We start from the raw sequence: 23,711 nt of genomic DNA, 5'->3' as shown, positions 1-23,711 counted from the left end.
TTCCATCTGGTATTCCTGCTTCCTGAGTTGTTCTTCCATACTACAGCTCAAAAAGTCCCCCATAGCTGCCAACGGCAAAATGGAGCAGTCCCAGTTCTCTGCACACACCGGGCCTTCCACACCCCCTCGATTTCACCCCGCAGTGAATTCTAAAGTTTTCAATCATCGGTCACACCGCCATCCTCCTTGCACCTTTCTCCCTTTGAGAGCCAGGGGTGGTAGGGACCGCCCACCAGGAGGGGAAGACGCTCGGTAGCCAAGCAGCCTGGGTTGACCCACCCCTTTTTCCTTCCGAGCCAATCATTAGTTAGGGTGGGCGGGGCCACGCCCCCCGCACTTGCGCGTTCAGTGGCGGCGGTGGGGCTCCAAGACGGCTGTGCCAAATCCCGAGATGAAGTCGCGGGTGGTGGGCGCCGAGCTATTGCTGCTGCTGGTGCTCGGCACGGTGCGGGCTCTGCGCTGCACGCACCCTCCGCGCTGCACCGACCCTCCGCGTCGCTACACCGCGGACTGGCCGAGTCTGGACTCCCGGCCGCTACCGGCCTGGTTCGACGAGGCCAAATTCGGAGTGTTTGTGCACTGGGGCGTGTTTTCGGTGCCGGCCTGGGGCAGTGAGTGGTTCTGGTGGCACTGGAAGGGCGAAAAGCTGCCACAGTACGAGAGTTTCATGAATGAGAACTACCCACCCAATTTCACCTATGCCGACTTCGGGCCAAGATTCACTGCGCGCTTCTTCCACCCGGACAGCTGGGCCAACCTGTTCGAGGCCGCCGGGGCCAAGTGAGTGCCGCCGCGGGGGGCGGGCGGGGCCCCCCTTCCCCGGCTAGGGCTGACCCGAGCGCCGGGAGGGGGCTTAGGCAGGTGAAAACCGAGCGGGGGGAGGCTAGGCGACTTGCCGGGTCACACAGGTGTCCGTCTGACTTCAGATACCGGGGGTACTCTGTTTTGCCTCCTGAAGGATGCAGAATTGAATATGGCACGCCTGATCCTAAGAAGGTGCGTCTGGTTGAGGATTAGAAGGAAATAAATGTTTCCGGTTGGTGGTGGACCGCAAAGCCCCCAGTGTCTGCACCTGAATATTGAGAGGACTGAGCTACGTGATACCTAATGTCCCTTCCGGGTCAACAAGGCAATCAGGATTCCAGGATTTTAAGCCGGTGGTATGGAGTCTTGTCCTAGTTCAGCTGCGAACTTGAACAAGGCATTTTACCTCCTTACCGCCTCCTTCCATGGTTGTAGACGGGGATTGTGTTCCTCCTTTCAGCTTTAATATGTCCCGGAGGGAAGGGAGTTCTGGTGTGCAGTGTATTTGGGCAACAATACAGATTCTCTTTCAGCTGCTCTTCTCAATGCCTTGCACATAGAGAGTGCTCAAGAAATGTCAGAACTGTTTTGAGAACTGTTGCAACGTGCTTGTGAATGGTTCAGAGAACTGAAAGTGCAGAGCGTTGGGGCTGGGAAGAGAGAGGCAAGGACTCACAAGGTTGTTGAAGGCTGGGGCTAGTCCTGAAGGAATCATCCTTGAAGACAGGATGTTGCAGAGTAAGAATGAAGGCAGGTAGGTTTCCCGGCTCCTGGCTTAGGGCAGTCTTCCACCCTTACTTTGTCTCCTCACCCGTCTTCCAGGTTTTAGTTTCTCTTGGACTTCAGGTTCTCTTGTACTAAATAGAAATTACAACTGATATTTAGTGTTTGCAGTTAAGTGTATGGGAATATAAGCCTTGAATAAACAAAGGAGGAGTTCACTGTCTTCCAGAAGCCTTAGAAATCCATAATTTTCAAATGAAGAAGTTAAAATCTGGGAGATATCCTTTGTCCGGGACAAGATGCCCTTGCTATGGACAAGATGACTGGCCCAGACAGAAGAAGGGAACTAATGTCCTAGACTCCAAATGACTCTAAGGTGACTCTAAGGTGAAGGTTCTTTCCACCACACCAGGGGTCTGCAACCATGGCCAGAGGGATTGGTCCTCTGCCTATTTTGGTAAGTTTCTTGAGATGAGAAGGATTTTTACATTTTAAGGGGTTGTTTTTAAAAAGTAGAAGAAGAGGGGCTTCCCTGGTGGCACAGTGGTTAAGAATCCTCCTGCCAATGCAGGGGACACGGGTTTGAGCCCTGGTGCGGGAAGATCCCACGTGCCACAGAGCAACTAAGCCTGTGTGCCACAACTACTGAGCCTATGCTCTAGAGCCTGTGAGCCACAACTACTGAGTCCGTGTGCTACAACTACTGAAGCCCGCGCGCCTAGAGCCCATGCTCCGCAACAAGAGAAACCACCGCAATGAGAAGCCCGCGCACCACAACGAAGAGTAGCCCCCGCTCACCGCAACTAGAGAAAGCCCGCGTGCAGCAACGAAGACCCAACACAGCCAAAAATTTAAAAAAAATAAAAAAATAAAGTAGAAGAAGAATATGCCACAGAGAGGACTGTGATCCACAGAGCCTGAAATACTGTCTAGACCTTAAAGTTTGAGCTCTCCACATCGGCCAGTGATTAAATTGTCACATGTGAGCACCAGCTATTTTTCTGCCATAAAAGTAAATGAAATGGTGAGTGATTTGGTTGTTATTTCAACACTTGCCTTTTCTCCCCTTTTCTTTTGGCCTTTTGTCACTTCTGTGAATGAGAGACAATTCATATGGGCTTGGTAAAACAAACAGCTTACTTTTTTTAATCATCTGCTATTTCCAGTAGAGATTTCTTTCTCCTTTAGTAGGGCAAAGGGTTTTTTTAAAAAAACTAATCATCGATACACAGAAGGGTTGAAGAACTGGAAAGCCAAGGTGTACATATTTTCCCTTACCTATTCCTTCCTTCTTTCCAAGTCTCCTGGTTGTTTGGGAACTAAGGACTGTGGCTTCCCTGAGTTTGCTTTCATTCCTGGAGCAATACCCAAGGGGTGTTGTGACTGAAGCAACTCCCTGGGTGTCACTAATATAGTCACTCATACAAGTACAGTTGACCCTTGAACAACATGGGTTTAAACTGCATGGATCCACTTATATGCGGATTTTTTCCAATAAATATACTGGAAAAATTTTTGGAGATTTGCGACAATTTGAAAAACTCACAGAAATATCGAAAATTAAGAAAAAGGTATGTCACAAATGCATAAAATATATAGACACTAGTCTATTTTATCATTTACTACCATAAAATATATACAAATCTATTGTAAAAAGTCAAACTTTATCAAAACTTAACACACACACTTTCAGACCATACGTGGTGCCACTCACAGAAATGTAAAGGCACATAAAGATGCGTATTAAATCATAACTGCGTAAAAGTCACTGTAGTACATACTGTGTTACTGTCATAAGTTTGTAGCCACCTCCTGTTGGTGTCACGGTGAGCTCAGGGGTTGAGTATCCACTCAAAATGCCACGTGACACTCATCATCTTCACATGAGCACTGATCCCTCCAGTAAATTGCCTATGGCAGTAAAAAGTGATCTCTCGTGTTCTCATGTATTTTTCATCTTGTTTCGTGCAATATCATAAACTTTGAATAATACCATGGGACCCACACAAAGCGCCCCTAGTGATGCCAGAAGTGATCCCCAAAAATAGAGAAAGTTCAACATTGCAAGAAAAAGTTGAAGTGCTTGATATGTATCATAGATTGAAGTCTGCAGCTGTGGTTACCCGCCATTCCAACATAAATGAATTAATGTTAAACAACAACAACAACAAAAAAAAACCCACGAAGCTGTCACTGCAACTATGCCAGGATGCCAGGAGGTGTGAAGAGCCTTGCACTTCTTGCATAGTACCTTTTTATCTCATATTGAAAATGCAGCTTTGATGTGGGTGCAGGATTGCTATAAGAAAGGCATACCTAAAGACTCTAATATGATTCGAGAAAAAGTGAAGTCATTACGTGACAACTTAAAGCAAAAGGAAGGTGAAGGCTCTAAAGGTGGAGAATTTAATGCCAGCCAAGGATGGTTTGATAATTTAAGAGGTTTGGCTTTTAAAATGTCACGGTAACAGGTGAAGCAATTTCTGCCAACCAAGAGGTGAGTTCCCAGACGCTACTGAGAAAATCATTGAGGAGAAAGGATATCTGCCTGAACAGGTTTTTGATACGGATGAAAGTGCCCTATCCTAGGGGGGCGGAAAATGCCATGAAGAACATTTATTAGTAAGGAGGAGAAGCAAGCACCAGGATTTAAGGCAGGAAGGACAGGCTAATTCTACTGTTTGGTGCAAATGCAATCGGCTTTATGATCAGGACTGTCCTTTTCTATAAAGCTGCTAAACCACGAGCCTTGAAGGGAAAAGATAAACACCAACTGCCAGTCTTTTGGTTGTGGAACAAGAAGGCCTGGACAACAAGAACACTTTTTCTGGATTAGTTCCATCATTGCTTTGTCCCTGAGGTCAGGAAGTACCTTGCCAGTAAGGGACTGCCTTTTAAAGTTCTTTTGATATTGGAATATGCCCCTGGCAACCTAGAACCCCAGGAGTTCAACACCAAAAGCATCAAAGTGGTCTACTAGCCCCCAGACACAACATCTCTAATTCAACCTCTAGATCTTTGGGTGTCATAAGGACCTTTAAGGCTCATTACACATGGTACTCTATGAAAAGGATTGTCAATGCTATGGAAGAGAACCCCAATATAGATAACATCATGAAAGTCTGGAAGGATTACAGCATTGAAGATACCATTGTTGTTATAGAAAAAGCTGTGAAAGCCATCAAGCCCCAAACAATAAATTCCTGCTGGAGAAAACTGTGTCCAGATATTTTGCATGACTTCACGGGATCTATAACAGAGCCATCAAGGAAATCATGAAAGAGATGTGGATACAGCAAAAAAGATGGGGAAGGGGGAGGGCTTCCCTGGTGGCACAGTGGTTAAGAATCCACCTGCCAATGCAGGGGACATGGGATCAAGCCCTGGTCCGGGAAGATCCCACATGCCATGGAGCAACTAAGGCCACACGCCACAACTACTGAGCCCGTGTGCTACAACTACTGAAGCCCGCGCACCTGGAGCCCGTGCTCTACAACAAGAGAAGCCACTGCAATGAGAAGCCTGCGCGCCGCAATGAAGAGTAGCACCCGCTCACCGCAACTAGAGAAACCCTGCGCGCAGCAACAAAGACCCAATGCAGCCAAAAAAAAAAAAAAAAAAAGATGCAGGGTGAAGGGTTTCAAGATGTGGATCTTGGAGAAATTCAGGAGCTAGTAAACATCACACCTGAGGAGTTAACAGAGGACAGCTTGATGGAGATGAGTGCTTCTGAACAAGTGCAGAGGAAGGAGATGTAGAAGAAGCAGTGCCAAAAGACAGATTGACGTTAGACAATCTGGCAGAAGGATTCTGATTACTCAAGACAGCTTTGGACTTCTTTTACCACATGGACCCTTCTATGATATGAGCACTGAAACTAAAGCAAACAGTGTGGACTTCCCTGGTGGTCCCGTGGTTACCCCTCCAATGCAGGGAGCACAGGTTTGATCCCTGGTCTGAGAACTAAGATCCCACATGTCAAGCAGTGCAGCCAAAAAATAAAAACAAACAAACAAAAAAAGCAAATAGTGGAAGAAGGATTGGTATCATGTAGAAGTATTTTTAGAGAAATGTAAAAGCAGAAAAGGCAGACAGAAATTGCGATGTATTTCCATAATGTTACACTGAATTCCTGCCTCTCCTGCCTCCCTGTCCACCTCTTCTGCCTCTGCCACCCTGAGATCCATGAAGACCTTTATGATGATCCACTTCCACATAATGAACAGTGAATAATCATTATGCCATACAGTTAATAAACGTATCTGCTGTGTGTGTGTGTAAGTGTCTTCATGTGAAAACCTAAGAACTGGACGGCAAGAACTGTATGAAACGTTTCTGTGCCATCATCATCGTCATCATTGCCTGAGTATTCATCACGTAGAACATCATATGCAAGATTGGTATGGAAGTGAACAGCCAATCCTTACATAAGGTAAGTGACACAATAAAAAATTACCAATGTATTGGTTTTCTTACTGTTTTAAAACTTTGCTTTCAAAGAATTACATTACCATACAGTATGCCCTCCCCTCTAGCCCCTCATAATGGGATAAACTGTGTATCAGCCTATCATCACAGGCAAGTGGTTTTTTTTTAATGTAACAATGTTTCCAGTACTGTGTTATGAATAGGATTATAATACCATATGCCATAAAAATTTTATAATGATTCATTCATTAGTGTATCAGCTAGGCTACCATGAAGCAATCATATTGATTACACTAGGCTACTGTAAAGCAATCTTATTGCTGCTTCTTTATTATCAATGCACAAATCGTTATACCTGCAAATAAATATGAATTTCTTTTTCACATTAGCTTTTCACTATTTATATCTAGTTTTATAATAATTATAACATCTACAGTGTTTTGTATCATGTAAGACAGTATTGATGTAGGTACTGACAGGTGGTTCATCTTGTAAACAGATAATGTAAACTTATGGTATCAATAAATACAATACAGTACTATAAATGTATTTTATGATTTTCTTAAAAACATTTTCTTTTCTCTAGCTTACATTATTGTATTAATACAGTACATAATACATATAACCTACAAAATGGGTGGGGTTTTTGTTTGTTTGTTTGTTTTTGTCCACACTGCATGGCATGCAGGATCTTAGTTCCCCGACCAGGGATCGAACCTGTGCCCCCTGCATTGGAAGCGCAGAGTCTTAACCACTGGACTGCCAGGGAAGTCCCCCAGAATGGGCATTAATCAATCATTTATGTTATTGGTAAGGCTTCCAGTCAAGAGTAGGCTATTAGTAGTTAAGTTTTTGGGGAGTCAAGAGTTATACATGGATTTTCTTCTGCACAGGGGGTTGGCACCCCTCACCCCCACGTTGTTCAAGGGTCAACCATACATTTCCTGTAGTCAAGTTCTCCCAACCATTTTAAAAGCCTCAGGCATACCAGGTAAGTTTGTGCTGGTGACCCACTGCCCACTTCCTTTGTTCATATGGTTTCAATGTCCACAGGTATGTAGTCCTGACAACAAAGCATCACGAAGGCTTCACAAACTGGCCAAGTCCTGTGTCTTGGAACTGGAACTCTAAGGATCTGGGGCCCCATCGTGATTTGGTTGGTGAGTTGGGAGCAGCCATCCGAAATAGGTGTGTGTCCACAGATGATTACTTCATCATCACTTTTGATCTAGCCATCCAATGTGCCGTGCCTTCTCTACTCGTGTGTTTTTTAAGTTTGCATTTAACCAATACCTTGAAGGGCTTCTGGCCTTGAATTAGCAGTGTCTGATGCTTGGCAGTTTTCATATGACCAAAGGTGACACCATCAGAGAAGTTCATAGCCCTGTCTGCTTAGGTGAAGGATACCCAGCATAGACCCCAATTCTTCATTTGCATTCTGCAAAGGATTTTTTCTGGAAAGCCTACCAACCCCAGGCCTTTTCCAGTATCTGATGGAGGCCAGGGTTGGGCCTCTCATCTTTGTGTCCTCCTTAGCTGTCAACACAGAGCTTTGCAGGCATTCAGGGAAGGTTTAGATGAATAGTAGATCAAGAGAGAACTGAAGAGGGCAGTTAAAGCAGCAAAAAGTGAGATAAGGAGCCACCCTGTTGATTCTAATTAATGTTTTCTAATATTTGCCACTTAATAAAAAGTAGCTTCCCAAGATCAAAATGCTGGGAAGTGGCAGAGGTGGGATTTGAACCCAGGTATTTTGGTTTTGCATCCTATATTTCTGGGTATGTTTGCCTCTAAGGAGGAAAAGTGGTATTTGTGTCATGCCCAGTCTCAGCTCTATTGTGATTTGGCAAACTTGATGTCCTATTTAAGGGGTACACCAGCTGCCTGTTTGTATAAGTAAAGTTTGACTGGAACACAGTTGTGCCCATTCATTTATGCATTGTCTCTGGCTGCTTTCAAGCTACAATTGCAGAGTTGGGATAGAGATCGCAAGGCCTGCAAAGCCTCAAATATTATCTGGTCCGTTGAGAAAGCATTTGCTGACTTATGTCACCAGTTAAATATTCAGTTTCCCAATGCTATGCTCTGCTAATAGTCCTGCTGTAAGACTCTAAGATGTTGATTAGATCTGGACTCTAAGATCCTTGATTTTTACCTTCTTTATATTTATTTAGTCCCTGAATCACGTGATGAAATACTTAACTTCAATTGTTTCTGTCTTATCTGTGCCATTGCAATGTTACATTTACTTCTTACTTGTATTATAGCGTTTCCAAAACACTCACTATTCTTTTTTTTTTTTTTTTTTTTTTTTTTTTTTTTTGTGGTACGCGGGCCTCTCACTGTTGTGGCCTCTCCTGTTGCGGAACACAGGCTCCGGATGCGCAGGCTCCACGGCCATGGCTCACGGGCCCAGCCGCTCCGCGGCATGTGAGATCTTCCCAGACCGGGGCACGAACCTGTGTCCCCTGCATCAGCAGGCGGACTCTCAACCACTGCGCCACCAGGGAAGCCCCCAAAACACTCACTATTCTTAACTCAAAACAATCTTTATTTTGTATGAAAATAAGTCACTTTAGCCATATTTCATTTGGGGAACGTTAAGAACTATTTTTTTTTTTTAGAATTTAATTTTTTTATATGGCATGTTCTCATTAGTTATCCATTTTATACATATTAGTGTATATATGTCAATCCCAATCTCCCAATTCATCGCACCACCCCCCTGCCACTTTCCCCCCTTGGTGTCCATACGTTTGTTCTCTACATCTGTGTCTCTATTTCTGCCCTGCAAACCAGTTCATCCGTACCATTTTTCTAGGTGCCACATATATGCGTTAATATACGATATCTGTTTTCTCTTTCTGACATACTTCACTCTGTATGACAGTCTCTAGATCCATCCACGTCTCTGCAAATGACCCAATTTCGTTCCTTTTTATGGCTGAGTAATATTCCACTGTATATATGTACCACATCTTCTTTATCCATTAGTCTGTCGATGGGCATTTAGGTTGCTTCCATAACCTGGCTATTGTAAATAGTGCTGCAATGAACATTGGGGTGCATGTGTCTTTTTGAATTATGGTTTTCTCTGGGTATGTGCCCAGTAGTGGGATTGCTGGGTCATATGGTAATTCTATTTTTAGTTTTTTAAGGAACCTCCATACTGTTCTCCATAGTGGCTGTATCAATTTACATTCCCACCAAGAGTGCAAGAGGGTTCCCTTTTCTCCACACTCTCTCCAGCATTTGTTGTTTGTAGATTTTCTGGTGATGCCCATTCTAACTGGTGTGAGGTGATACCTCATTGTAGTTTTGATTTGCATTTCTCTAATAATTAGTGATGTTGAGTAGCTTTTCATGTGCTTCTTGGCCATCTGTATCTCTTCTTTGGAGAAATGTCTACGTAGGTCTTCTGCCCAGTTTTGGATTGGGTTGTTTGTTTTTTTAATATTGAGCTGCGTGAGCTGTTTATATATTTTGGAGATTAATCCTTTGTCTGTTGATTCGTTTGCAAATATTTTCTCCCATTCTGAGGGTTGTCTTTTCGTCTTGTTTGTAGTTTCCTTTGCTTTGCAAAAGCTTTTAAGTTTCATTAGGTCCCACTTGTTTATTTTTGTTTTTATTTCCATTACTCTAGGAGGTGGATCAAAAAAGATCTTGCTGTGATATATGTCAAAGAGTGTTCTTCCTATGTTTTCCTCTAAGAGCTTTATAGTGTCCAGTCTTACATTTAGGTCTCTAATCCATTTTGAGTTTATTTTTGTGTATGGTGTTAGGGAGTGTTCTAATTTCATTCTTTTACATGTAGCTGTCCAGTTTTCCCAGCACCACTTATTGAAGAGACTGTCTTTTCTCCATTGTATATCCTTGCCTCCTTTGTCATAGATTAGTTGACCATAGATGCGTGGGTTTATCCCTGGGCTTTCTGTCCTGTTCCATTGACCTATATTTCTGTTTTTTGTGCCAGTACCATACTGTCTTGATTACTGTAGCTTTGTAGTATAGTCTGAAGTCAGGGAGTCTGATTCTTCCAGCTCTGTTTTTTTCCCTCAAGACTGCTTTGGCTATTCGGGGTCTTTTGTGTCTCCATACAGATTTTAAGATTTTTTGTCCTAGTTCTGTAAAAAATGCCACTGGGAATTTGATAGGGATTGCATTGAATCTGTAGATTGCTTTGGGTAGTATAGTCATTTTCACAATATTGATTCTTCCAATCCAAGAACATGGTATATCTCTCTATCTGTTGGTATCATCTTTAATTTCTTTCAACAGTGTCTTATAGTTTTCTGCATACAGGTCTTTTGTCTCCCTAGGTAGGTTTATTCCTAGGTATTTTATTCTTTTTGTTGCAGTGGTAAATGAGAGTGTTTCCTTAATTTCTCTTTCAAGTTTTTCATCATTAGTGATAGGAATGAAAGAGATTTCTGTGCATTAATTTTGTATCCTACAACTTTACCAAGTTCATTGATTAGCTCTAGTAGTTTTCTGGTGGCATCTTTAGGATTCTCTATGTATAGTATCATGTCATCTGCAAACACTGACAGTTTTAATTCTTCTTTTCCAATTTGTATTCCTTTTACTTCTTTTTCTTCTCTGATTGTCATGGCTAGGACTTCCAAAACTATGTTGAATAAGAGTGGCGAGAATGGGCATCCTTGTCTTGTTCCTGATCTTAGAGGAAATGCTTTCAGTTTTCACCACTGAGAATGACGTTTGCTGTTTATTTGTCGTATATGGCCTTTATTATGTTGAGGTAGGTTCCCTCTATTGCCCACGTTCTGGAGAGTTTTTATCATAAATGGGTGTTGAATTTTGTCAAAAGCTTTTTCTGCATCTATTGAGATGATCATATGGTTTTTATTCTTCAATTTGTTAATATGGTATATCACATTGATTGATTTGCGTATATTGAACAATGCTTGCATCCTTGGGATAAATCCCACTTGATCATGGTGTATGATCCTTTTAATGTGTTGTTGGATTCTGTTTGCTAGTATTTTTTTTTGCGGTACGCGGGCCTCTCACTGTTGTGGCCTCTCCCGTTGCGGAGCACAGGCTCCGGACGCGCAGGCTCAGCGGCCATGGCTCACGGGCCTAGCTGCTCTGCGGCATGTGGGATCTTCCTGGACCAAGGCACGAACCCGTGTCCCCTGCATCAGCAGGCGGACTCTCAACCACTGCGCCACCAGGGAAGCCCTGTTTGCTAGTATTTTGTTGAGGATTTTTGCATCTATATTCATCAGTGATATTGGTCTGTAATTTTCTTTTTTGGTAGTATCTTTGTCTGGTTTTGGTATCAGGGTGATGGTGGCCTCATAGAATGAGTTTGGGAGTGTTCCTTCCTCTGCAATTTTTTGGAACAGGTTGAGAAGGATGGGTGTTAGCTCTTCTCTAAGTGTTTGATAGAATTCACCTGTGAAGCCATCTGGTCCTGGACTTTTGTTTGTTGGAAGATTTTTAATCACAGTTTCAATTTCATTACTTGTGATTGGTCTGTTCGTATTTTCTATTTCTTCCTGGTTCAGTCTTGGAAGGTTATACCTTTCTAAGAATTTGTCCATTTCTTCCAGGTTGTCCATTTTATTGGCATAGAGTTGCTTGTAGTAGTCTCTTAGGATGCTTTGTATTTCTGCGGTGTCTGTTGTAACTTCTCCTTTTTCATTTCTAATTTTATTGATTTGAGTCCTCTCCCTCTTTTTCTTGATGAGTCTGGCTAATGGTTTATCAATCTTGTTTATCTTCTCAAAGAGCCAGCTTTTAGTTTTATTGATCTTTGCTATTGTTTTCTTTGTTTCTATTTCATTTATTTCTGCTCTGATCTTTATGATTTCTTTCCTAATACTAACTCTGGGTTTTGTTTGTTCTTCTTTCACTCTAGTTCCTTTAGGTGTAAGTTTAGATTGTTTATTTGAGATTTTTCTTGTTTCTTGAGGTAGGCTTGTATGGCTATAAACTTCCCTCTTAGAACTGCTTTTGCTGCATACCATAAGTTTTGGATCATCATGTTTTCATTGTCATTTGTCTCTAGGTATTTTTTGATTTCCTCTTTGATTTCTTCAGTAATCTCTTGGTTATTTAGTAACCTATTGTTTAGCCTCCAGGTGTTTGTGTTTTTTACATGTTTTTCCCTGTAATTTATTTCTAATCTCATAGTGTTGTGGTCAGAAAAGATGCTTGATATGATTTCAGTTTTCTTAAATTTACTGATTTGTGACCCAAGATGTGATCTATCCTGGAGAATGTTCCGTGCGCACTTGAGAAGAAAGTGTAATATGCTGTTTTTGGATGGAATGTCCTATAAATATCAATTAAATCTATCTGGTCTATTGTGTCATTTAAAGCTTGTGTTTCCTTGTTATTTTTCTGTTTGGATGATCTGTCCATTGATGTAAGTGAGGTGTTAAAAGTCCCCCACTATTATTGTGTTACTGTCGATTTCCTCTTTTATAGCTGTTAGCAGTTGCCTTATGTATTGAGGTGCTCCTATGTTGGGTGCATATATAGTTATAATTGTTATATCTTCTTCTTGGATTGATCCCTTGATCATTATGTAGTGTCCTTCCTTGTCTCTTGTAACATTCTTAAAGTCTATTTTATCTGATACGAGTATTGCTAGTCCAGCTTTCTTTTGATTTCCATTTGCATGGAATATCTTTTTCCATCCCCTCACTTTCAGTCTCTGTGTGTCCCTAGGTCTGAAGTGGGTCTCTTGTAGACAGCATATATATGGGTCTTGTTTTTGTATCCATTCAGCAAGCCTGTGTCTTTTGGTTGGAGCATTTAATCCATTCACGTTTAAGGTAATTATGGATATGTATGTTCCTATGACCATTTTCTTAATTGTTTGGGGTGTTTTTTTTTAGGTCCTTTTCTTCTCTTGTGTTTCCCACTTAGAGAAGTTCCTTTAGCATTTGTTGTAGAGCTGGTTTGGTGGTGCTGAATTCTCTCAGCTTTTGCTTGTCTGTAAAGCTTTTGATTTCTCCATCGAATGTGAATGAGATCCTTGCTGGGTAGAGTAATCTTGGTTGTAGATTCTTCCCTTTCATCACTTTAAATATATCATGCCACTCCCTTCTGGCTTGTAGAGTTTCTACTGAGAAATCAGCTGTTAACCTTATAGGAGCCCCCTTGTATGTTATTTGTTGTTTTTCCCTTGTTGCTTTCAATAATTTTTCTTTGTCTTTAATTTTTGTCAGTTTGCTTACTATGTGTCTCCACGTGTTTCTCCTTGGGTTTATCCTGCCTGGGACTCTCTGCGCTTCCTGTACTTGGGTGGCTATTTCCTTTCCCATGTTAGGGAAGTTTTACACCATAATCTCTTGAAGTATTTTCTCAGGTCCTTTCTCTCTCTCTTCTCCTTCTGGGACCCCTATAATGTGAATGTTGTGGTGTTTAATGTTGTCCCAGAGGTCTCTTAGGCTGTCTTCATTTGTTTTCATCCTCTCTTCTTTATTCTGTTCCACGGCAGTGAATTCCACCATTCTGTGGTCCAGGTCACTTATCCGTTCTTCTGCCTCAGTTATTCTGCTGTTGATTCCTTCTAGTGTATTTTTCATTTCAGTTATTGTTTTGTTCACCTCTGTTTGTTTGTTCTTTAATTCTTCTACGTGTTTATTCTTTAATTCTTCTAGGTCTTTGTTAAACATTTCTTGCATCTTCTCGATCTTTGCCTCCACTCTTTTTCCGAGGTCCTGGATCATCTTCACTGTCATTATTCTGAATTCTTTTTCTGGAAGGTTTCCTATCTCCACTTCATTTAGTTGCTTTTCTGGGGTTTTATCTTGTTCCTTCATCTGGTACATAGCCCCCTGCCTTTTCATCTTGTCTGTCTTTCTGTGAATGTAGTTTTTGTTCCACAGGCTGCAGGATTGTACTTCTTCTTGCTTCTGCTCACGTTAAGAACTATTAATAAATCTTATATGAAACAATAAACCTATATGAATTAATTCAGCTACACAGAAAATGTTACTAATGATTATTTGAGTGATAAGATTTTAGATATTTTATTCTTTATACTTGTCTCTATTTTCTAGTATCTCTTCCATATGTATTCTTACGATTGACAGAAAACATTTTTTAATAGGACTACATGTTATTGAGATAATTGACTTAAAAGACAAAAGATGGTTTAAATGACATTTGGTGTTAAGATATTTATGTATAAAAATAATTTGTTATGTGTATTATCAAAAACATAGTAAGCCCAATCATTTTGCTTAAGTGAATGATGAGATAATTTAAGGAAATCGTTGTGGATCCTGCCCCTCTGCATGCCCTATGGGTAAGTTTCACTGAGATGTTAAAATGCTGCAACTGATTTTTCTTAAAATAAATTATTTTTTCTTTGCTTAATGACAGTTGCTGTCCTGTTTTTCTGTTTAAGGAACATACGCTATGGACTCTATCACTCACTCTTAGAATGGTTCCATCCTCTCTACCTACGGGATAAGAAAAATGGCTTCAAAACACAGCATTTTGTCCATGCAAAAACAATGCCAGAGCTATATGACCTTGTTAGCAGGTACAAAACAGAAATTTTTTTGGCCTTATGACCTTCAGCAATGACACCTGAGCTTCTTATAGGATACTGTTAAGTTGAGGGGAAGGGGAAAAGGGGTAGGACATCAAAATAGTAAAAGTAGCAGTTGTGTTAAGACAAAATATATTTTTTCTTCCTACTTTTCAGAACTTTCATAATATGGTCATATTGCCTCTATAAATTGAAACAAACAAAACTGAGGATGGTAGTAAGTCAAAACTTCAGTGCCCTCCTTACATGCTATTTTCTTTGTCAGGACCTTGAAGAAGGGCAACATGGTCTAACACACCCTGAAGAGGATTTGGCATCTGGCAGATTTGTATTTGAATCCTGGCTCTAGTTACTTACAGGCCTTAAACAGGTCACCCTTCTGAGCCTCAGATTCTTACTCTGTGAAGTGGGGATAATAATGCATTCTGTATAGGGCTCAGCATAGTATGTGGAAAGTATTTGTCACTATGCCTGGCACAGAATAATGGTGTTGTTATTACCATTATTCTTAAAATGATGACTTTCACTTTGGCATTTGTCCCTAGTCTTCACCACATTTTATTCTGAGTTTGCCCTTCTTGCTTCTGGGGGCTCCTAGAGGATGGTGGACCTTTAAAGATTAAGAGGCAGCTATCTCTGCCTGGACTCTCATTGTAGACCAGAAGACAAAAAAAAAACTCCTTGCATCCAGATGACTTCTCTAAGGAAATGGTACAGTTGTAAGAGATCAGCATAGGCTTTAAGTCAGAAATCTAGTTCTTTTTTCTTACTGACTGTATAGCCTTGAACAAACTACCTCATCTTTCTAGAACTCAGTTTCTTTATCTGTTTATACATCACAGGGTTGTCGTGAGAATGAATGAAGTAATGAGTATAAAGTGCCTAGTACAGTTTCTCGTACACAGTGGAACACAGACCAACAGTGCTTCTCTCACGTCTCAGGCAGTCAGTCATTTTCCTGGAATCAACCTGCTGTCCTAAGTAGTTACAGAGTACAGCACAAGATTAGGCATCAGGCAGATTTGCATGTGGGTTCCAGCTCCTGTTACTTAACCAGCTTTGTCACCTAAAACAAAGTACCCTACTGAGCATTAGGTTCTTGCTTTCTAAAGTGGGAATAATAATGCTTACCTTATAGTTATAAATACACACACACACTCACACCTCATAGGGCTCAGAGTAATAATATGTGAAAGATGCAACTGTGGCTTAAGTGAATTCAATAGATTTTTACAGTCAAAGTTTTGGGTAGTTGTCCCCCCAAAATGCATTTGGCAGAACAGTTCAAGCTCTTGATACATCTTAGAAGCAGAAATATTAATCCTATAGTTCTGGAGCACCACTCTTTTCATTGGAATTAGTTGTCGGAAGGAAACCAAATTGTATACACACTGATTACAACTCTACTTTTTTTTTTTTTTTTTTGCGGTATGCTGGCCCCTCACTGTTGTGGCCTCTCCTGTTGCGGAGCACAGTCTCCAGACGCGCAGGCCCAGCAGCCATGGCTCACGGGCCCAGCCGCTCCGCGGCATGTGGGATCTTCCCGGATTGGGGCACAAACCCGCATCCCCTGCATCGGCAGGTGGACTCTCAACCACTGCGCCACCAGGGAAGCCCACAACTCTACTTTTTAAGTTAAGACATTAAAAAGAAAAAGATTAGGAAGAAATACACCAAAGTGCTGTGTATTAAACAGTGCTTGTGTTAGCTAAGGGGTTTGTGTGTGTGTCTGTGTTGTCATTTTTGTCTCTCTAGTTTTCCACCTTCTCTGCACTGCGGTAGTTTTTTGGTACTTTCCAAATAGGAGAAAATTAATTTTTAAATATTTGTTGCAAAGATAGATCCGTAAGACTTTACTATGAATGGATTCAGATAATAAACATTGTTCTCATTGCTCGTCTCTCAGGTACAAACCTGACTTGATTTGGTCTGATGGAGAGTGGGAAAGTCCTGATACTTATTGGAACTCTACAAATTTTCTTGCTTGGCTCTACAATGATAGCCCAGTTAAGGTACATGATTATATGACTTATCTCTTATTTTTCTGTTATGATAAAAGAAAATGTGAGGAACCAAGATCCGGAGTAATGACAATAATGACAACAGCAACAATAATAAATAGTAAGATCAATGTGGGTGTGATAGGGATCAGGGAACTTAGTGGATGTTAAAGGTTTCTCCTTTAATTCTTTTTTGGCCCCTTACTTGGAGTATAATCTTTCTTCTTCTCCTTTAATTCTTGATTTTTACAAGATAGTTTTAAATCTTCTTAAATTTAAGTAGGCTAGAAATAGTATGTAGAAGTCCCAGACCACCATAGAGAAAATAAACTATTAAGTAAACACATTATAAATGAGAAAACCACCCCCAAAATTAATATATAAAACATGTAAAATTAAATGATAAGAATAAAATGTGAATATCTATGACTTCGCCTACTCTGTGTTGATTATGTAGTTTAACTCTTAAGGGGAAATTTCATTTCCCTTATATTCCAAATTCTTTTTTTTTTTAATTAACTTATTTTATTTTTTTGGCTGTGTTGGGTCTTCGTGGCTGCGCGCCAGCTTTCTTTAACTGAGGCAAGCAGGGGCTACTCTTTGTTGCGGTGCACAGGCTTCTCATTGCAGTGGCTTCTCTTGTTGCAGAGCGCAGGCTCTAGGCGCGTGGGCTTCAGTAGTTGTGGCTCACGGGCTCAGTAGCTGTGGCTCACAGGCTTAGTTGCTGTGGATGGCATGTGGAATTTTCCCAGACCAGGTCTCGAACCTGTGTCCCCTGCATTGGCAGCCGGATTCTTAACCACTGTGCCACCAGGGGAGTCCCTCCAACTTCCTGAGGGAACTTTGCCTACCTTGTCCTCTCCCCCATAATCAACACTATTACGCTGCACGATAGCTACCCATTTAAAGTTTGTATTTCAATACACTTACAAAGCAGCAGACATCTTAATCTTCACTATAGAAAATTTCAAAAATTTTACATATTCTAGATTTGTTGTAGATTTTAAAGAAAAATCTAAGTGTAAGACCAGTTTGAACTGAGCTTTCTTGGTAGATTCATAAACCTCTAAGGATCTCATTGGGTAAACATTACTAAATTCAGAAAATGGAGAGAAAGAAAAAAAGGACAGATCCTCTGTGACAAATTGAAGCAAATTCAGATTGGTTTTCTGGGACTTGCGAGATGTGTGGGGACCTCTAGTGGCGCAGTATTGTGGTTCTTCCCCGATGATCCTCAGGCTGGGGTGCCTCCGTTGTGGATCCTTGGGTGGGACACCACAGACCCTATTCTACACACTCTTGTTCTGTATGCTTTCTCACACATTGGGAAAGAGGGCTGTTTTGGAGATATACTCATGTTAAGAAAGTACTTTTAGGAGAAATAGTCCCTTCTCCTTATTCTCCATTCTCTCTAGTTCCCACGTGGCTCACTCCTGAGCTCTCCGCAGGTCTTCCCTGGGAGGTCACCTTCCCCGTCACCCTATCTAAAATTGCAGCATGCCCCTGTCACACTGTATGTCTTTCTTTGCTTTATCTTTCTCTTACCACTAAGATATTGACCTAACTTATTTCAGATATCATTTACCTCATTACTATCTGTCTCCCTCACTGAAGTGTCAGCTTTGTGAGGGCAAGCGTTTGGGTCTGTTCACTGCTATGTCCCCAACCCCACAAACAGTACTTGGCCCAGTTAGGTGCATAGTAAGTATTGGTGCAATGTAAACTAAATCTGGCTCCTGGCAATTTATATTCTTTCCTGGAAGAAGCAAGAAACACTCCTGGATTGGTGATCCCTGTTTATGTTTATGTTTATGTTTATGTTCATCCCTAACTCTGCTGTGATGTCACATTATAATTTTTCACATATCTGTCTCCTTAGCTAGTCTCTGCTGGATTTCTGAGGGCAAGAACTGTGTTTTATTTACCCTAGATAACCCAGTACGAGCCTCATAGTAGTATTTTTTTAAACATTTATTTATTTATTTGGCTGCGTCAGGTCTTAGTTGCAGCACACGGGCTCTCTAGTTGTGGCACGTGAGCTCTAGGGCACACGGGCTTAGCTGACCCACAGCATGTGAGATCTTAGTTCCCCGACCAGGGATCGAACCTGCATCCTTTGCATTGGAAGGTGGCTTGTTAACCACTGGATGGCCAGGGAAGTCCCTTATAGTAGTAGTAAACATTTACATTAAGTTATTCCATGTAAGGATTTCTCAAAGTTCAGCAAAACCTTGAGGGAAGGAAAAGAATGTTTGATTTTTTCTTATCTAAGTAAAGAAAGTCAAGGTTGTACAGTGGAAAGCATCCTGGGCTGGGTTCAAATACCTGATTCACAGGCCCAGCTTTCTGAAACTCTGCCTGGGGATGTGACCTCGGGCAAGTCTCCTCCTCTCTATTTCTCCTCTGATAGAATAAGAGGTTTACTAGATTATTTAAACAGGCCATTCCAGCTCTGGCATTACACATTGCTAGGCCAGGGTTTCTCAGCCTCGGTACTATTGACATTCGGGGCTGGATATTTCTTTGTTGTGAGGGGACTATCCTGTATGTTGTAAGATCTTTAGAAGCATCCCTGGCCTCCACCCTGGTGGCAGTAGCACCACCCCCAGTTGTGACAACCAAAAAAACTGTCTGTAGATTTTGCTCAAAGTCTTGTCCAGGGCAAAATGGCCCCCAGTTAAGAAACACTGCTCTTGGGCTTCCCTGGTGGTGCAGTGGTTAAGAATCTGCCTGCCAATTCAGGGGACACGGTTCGATCCCTGGCCTGGGAAGATCTCACATGCCGCGGAGCAACTAAGCCCCTGTGCCACAACTACTGAGCCTGTGCTCTAGAGCCCGTGAGCCACAACTACTGAGCCCGCGTGCCACAGCTACTGAATCCCACATGCCTAGAGCCTGCGCACCACAACAAAGAGTAGCCCCCGCTCTCCTCAACTAGAGAAAGCCCCGCGCACAGCAATGAAGATACAACACAACCAAAAATAAAATAAAATTTTAAAAAAAAGAAACACTGCTCTCGACTAAGTCTGCTTCTTGCTTCCAAGTAGGCACCTAATATATCAAACTGTGTTACATAAGGAAGCTAAGTGATTTTACCCCCGATGACCCCGGTACTCCTTCCTCCTTTAGGATGTTGTCGTAGTAAATGACCGATGGGGTCAGAACTGTTCCTGTCACCATGGAGGATACTACAACTGTCAAGATAAATTCAAGCCAGAGACCTTGCCAAATCACAAGTGGGAGATGTGCACCTCAATAGACAAGCTGTCCTGGGGCTATCGTCGCAACATGGCAATGGCTGACATCGCAAGTGAATCTCGAATCATTTCGGTAAGAGCACCTGTGAGGTAGTGATTTGTTAACTACCTTCTGACTAAGAGTGGTAGAAGCACTGTGGATGGAAGTGCAGGCTGATAGATCCCTTTAGGGTTCTTGAACACACTCATAAAACCTGTCCTAAGGAACTAGGTATAATTAAGAAGAGTCCTGTACAGAGATGTTCTTCCCAGGATTATTTTCAGTTTGACATTTGGGTTGTTTCAATTTCTTGCAACCAGAAAGGAATAATTACGTAGATTTAGGGATTTTCCTTAACCATTAAAATGGTTCTGAATGTAATATGGATTAATGCTTAGAGGGTTGGTGTAATATCACAACTATATAGAATTAACTGCATAGGAAAAACACGAAAAGGAAACATCAAAAGTTAATGGTGTGGTGTCTTTGGGGTACTGTAACAAAACCTCCTTTTTAAAATATTCTGTATGTAGCCTTAATTTTTCTGGGCTGCCTTGAAGTGCTACCGTTTGAGGTCACACTAAACACACACGCATCCCACTCCAAAAATCTTAAAGAATATATCTCTTTACAGCATGTTTTCCTGAAGGGGCAACATACACATTTATATAGCCCACCACATACAAAGTGTCCTGAAATTCATCAGATCTTTTCTACCTCCCCAGAGTCTCCACAGCACCTGCTCTAAATCTCTCCTCTCTGTTTTCTCTCTGGATGGCTCCATGGGATTCCTTCATGGCCAAGTGCTTTGTTTTCAGTTCCCCTACTCACACTCTGTGCTTCTGACACACGACCCTTCCCACTGCATATGGCACCACAGCAGGTGCCGGTTCATGGGGAAGTGCCCGTGATTACTCCCTGGAATTCGAGTTAATATATTTCTCCACCTTGTAGCAGGATTTAAAAATTTTCTCATATAAGCCTATCCTGCTTTTATTATGACAAAAATATATAGTATTTTCCAAAGGGTAAAGGATATTCACAAAAGAGAGGGAGAATGTAGCCTAGATTCTTTTTCTTCCCTTCATCTGTGTGCTCTAAGCATTTCTCCAGTCTTGGCATTCAGAGCTGGGATTTCCTTGTTTCTGTTCTCTCCAGGAACTGATTCAGACAGTAAGTTTGGGAGGCAACTATCTTCTCAACATTGGACCAACTAAAGATGGACTGATTGTTCCCATCTTCCAAGAAAGGCTTCTTGCTGTTGGGAAGTGGCTGAGCATCAATGGGGAGGCTATCTATGCCTCCAAACCATGGAGGGTACAATCTGAAAAAAACACGACCTCCGTGTGGTGAGTCTAGTCTTCTGTTACGTGCAGGAATGGGATGTGGCCCATCCTGAGCTGGCATCTCCTTGGGTCCACAATGGTACAAGCCAGGCTGGGAGTCATCTTGAAGAAATGCAAAAGCGGTCCTTTTGCTATTAAATTTGTGCCCAGGTTTATGTTTTAGGCCCCAGGGTATCTTTGACTAGTAAGGGAGGCTGAAGTCTTGGTGAAAAAAGAAAGAGCTACAAAGTATCAGTCAATTTGCTTGACAATGTTACCCCACCTCCTAAAAATACTAATAGCTGATACTTGTACAACATCCACAATATGCAGGCTTCATTCTAAATTCTTTCCCCTAATTTAATCCCCTCAGCAATCCCACCAAGTTGATACTATCATTGTCAGGTTACAAGTGAGAAAGCAGACTCAGGGCAGGAATATCACTTGCCTAGAACTACAGAGCTACTAAATGGAGAAGTCATGATTCATACTTGGATTGTGGATCTAGTTTTTTGATCTTGCGCTTCAGTTTTTTTCAACTGCAAAATGGGGTGATGATATGTAACTTCCTAGAGTGTTTGTGAGGGTTAAATGAGATAACATATGTAAAGTATCAGCAGAGTGCCAGGCACAAACTAACTGCTCAGTGAAAGACCTCTGTAAGTGTTATACCAGAGAGCAGGGGTCTTTGGATCAGGGGAAACACGTTCATCCTTCTGTTTTGGATGAGTTTCTATTTAGTGATTTTCACCCTCTTCTCTAAGCATGGTGAAATCTCAGAACAACAAACTTGTCTTGGGAATTCCCTGGTGGTTCAGTGGTTAGGACTCCGCGCTTTCACTGTCCTGGGCCAGGGTTCGATCCCTGGTCGGGGAACTAAGATCCCGCAAGCTGTGTTGGGTGGCCAAAAATTAGAAAATAAAAAAAAAAATTTTAATTAAAAACAAAAACCCAAATTTGGCTTCATTGCACACCTTGCCTTTGTTATATCCTTGACTGTTTTCATATGGATTTGGAGTCAAAGAATGACTTGAATAATGAGGCAAATGGCTTCAGTGTGAGATAACTAGTATGAGAGTTAAACATTTTTTAAAGAAAACTTAGAACCCCGTAGAGAGAGAAAATGGAAGATATCACCAGAAAGAATCTTCCAGGACTGCTTTCTTCCCACAGACCTTAATTGGTATCGAGTTATTAGTGCTTCCTCATAGCAGTAACAGACTGAAGGTCTTTGAATTGGTAGATAATTGAAAGGGGAACGTATAAGGTCATGTGGCAGGGTAATAAGCCAGGTATCTTTGACAATGATGTTTCTTTTTTCCCAGGTATACCTCAAAAGGATCAGCTATTTATGCCATTTTCCTGCACTGGCCAGAAGATGGAATCTTAAGCCTTAAATCCCCCATAACTACTTCGACCACAGAGGTAAAGAGCCTCAGTCAGTCTTGTCAGAGACATAACTTTTTGTAAAGGAATTGGCAAGCCTTCTCTAATTCTTCCTTCCTTCCCCAGGTTTCTCCCATATTTATTCCCCTTTTGGACTGTCTTCCCTGCCATGGCCCAGCATAGTTGTTTCCCACCATGTTCAGGCCACATTCTGTGCTCATCAGTGCATTAATGTTTTTTCCATTCCCTTTTGCTTTCTGCAGGTAACAATGCTGGGAATTGAAAAGCATCTGAAGTGGTCCCCAAATCCAGGTAAAGGTCTCCTTGTGTACCTGCCCCAGTTACCACCCTCTGCTCTTCCGACTGAGTTTGCTTGGACTGTAAAGCTGACAGGAGTGGAGTGATCATTGGAGTTCAACAAGAGACACTGCCTACACTTTGATTTTCCTCTTATAGTACCATCACTGTAATAAACTACCCCTGTCTACTCACACATCTCTTTTCCAACGCATTTTAATAAAAGGAAGGAATTACGTTATGCTGATGTCTCACAGGATCAAAGATCTGAGATCGATTGCTAGCATCTCTCTCTCTGATCAGCAGAAGGGATTGAACAGTTAAGCTCATCCTAACTTTGGGAATTATCTACAATGGAAACTTCACTCCATTCTGTGTTTCATAACCTGCTTGTTTACTCAGATGACTTCAGATCAAGAATAAGCCAAGTCATCCCGTTGCCTATGGGAGGAGCTGAAAAGGATTTGGCAAAATCCACCACATGCTATTTATTTAGCATCAAATGTGACCAATTACCCCCACCTACCCCCAGGAGCAGGAGATCCTGGAGGGGAAGGAAGATGCTTCCTAGGCTGCTAATAGTCAGCTTTTTAGAAGTTTCCAAAGCAAACTAAGAGCTGTGAAATTCAGTCTATTTACAGTCATACTATGAAGAAAATGAATGTGATTCTGCCCTGCTTTCTTTTTTAAAAAAATTTATTTATTTAATTTACTTTTGGCTGCGTTGGGTCTTTGTTGCAGCGCACAGGCTTTCTCTAGCTGCGGTGAGCGGGGGCTACTCTTCGTTGTGGTGCGCGGGCTTCTCCTTGCAGTGGCCTCTCTTGTTGCGGAGCACGGGCTCTAGGCGCACGGGCTTCAGTGATTCCTTTGGTTCTTCTACTCCTCACTTCTAGTACCATTCTTTTGAGGTGACTATCAGTTCACCCTCTTTAATTGTTATAGATCTAATAAAGTTTTCTGTTTCTTTTTTATTTA

At 41.7% G+C, this 23,711-nt stretch overlaps 1 protein-coding gene across 1 annotated transcript; it reads left to right on the top strand.

Annotated features, from left to right (window-relative positions):
• Nucleotides 1-342: 342 nt before the first annotated feature.
• On the top strand, nt 343-23,711 carry FUCA1 (alpha-L-fucosidase 1). The gene is made up of 8 exons (XM_082614010.1): nt 343-780; nt 7,009-7,143; nt 14,345-14,482; nt 16,398-16,503; nt 19,621-19,821; nt 20,887-21,077; nt 22,379-22,478; nt 22,703-23,711. Exons 1-8 carry the CDS (start codon nt 392-394, stop codon nt 22,841-22,843), a joined length of 1,401 nt encoding a protein of 466 aa, XP_082470136.1. The 5' UTR covers nt 343-391; the 3' UTR covers nt 22,844-23,711.

Source organism: Mesoplodon mirus (genome assembly GCF_964341445.2).
Source record: "Mesoplodon mirus genome assembly, chromosome: 3".
NCBI classification, from domain to species: Eukaryota; Metazoa; Chordata; class Mammalia; order Artiodactyla; family Ziphiidae; genus Mesoplodon; species Mesoplodon mirus.
The sequence above is the reverse complement of the archived record's forward strand: the minus strand, read 5'-3'. Positions and strand labels throughout refer to the sequence as shown.

Bases quoted from the DNA above. Each gene is read 5' to 3' on its own strand.
- FUCA1 (XM_082614010.1), top strand. From the start codon at position 392: ATGAAGTCGCGGGTGGTGGGCGCCGAGCTATTGCTGCTGCTGGTGCTC. The intron at 16,504-19,620 runs GTACATGATTAT...TTCCTCCTTTAG, and splicing joins ACAATGATAGCCCAGTTAAG to GATGTTGTCGTAGTAAATGA. The intron at 21,078-22,378 runs GTGAGTCTAGTC...CTTTTTTCCCAG, and splicing joins AAAAACACGACCTCCGTGTG to GTATACCTCAAAAGGATCAG.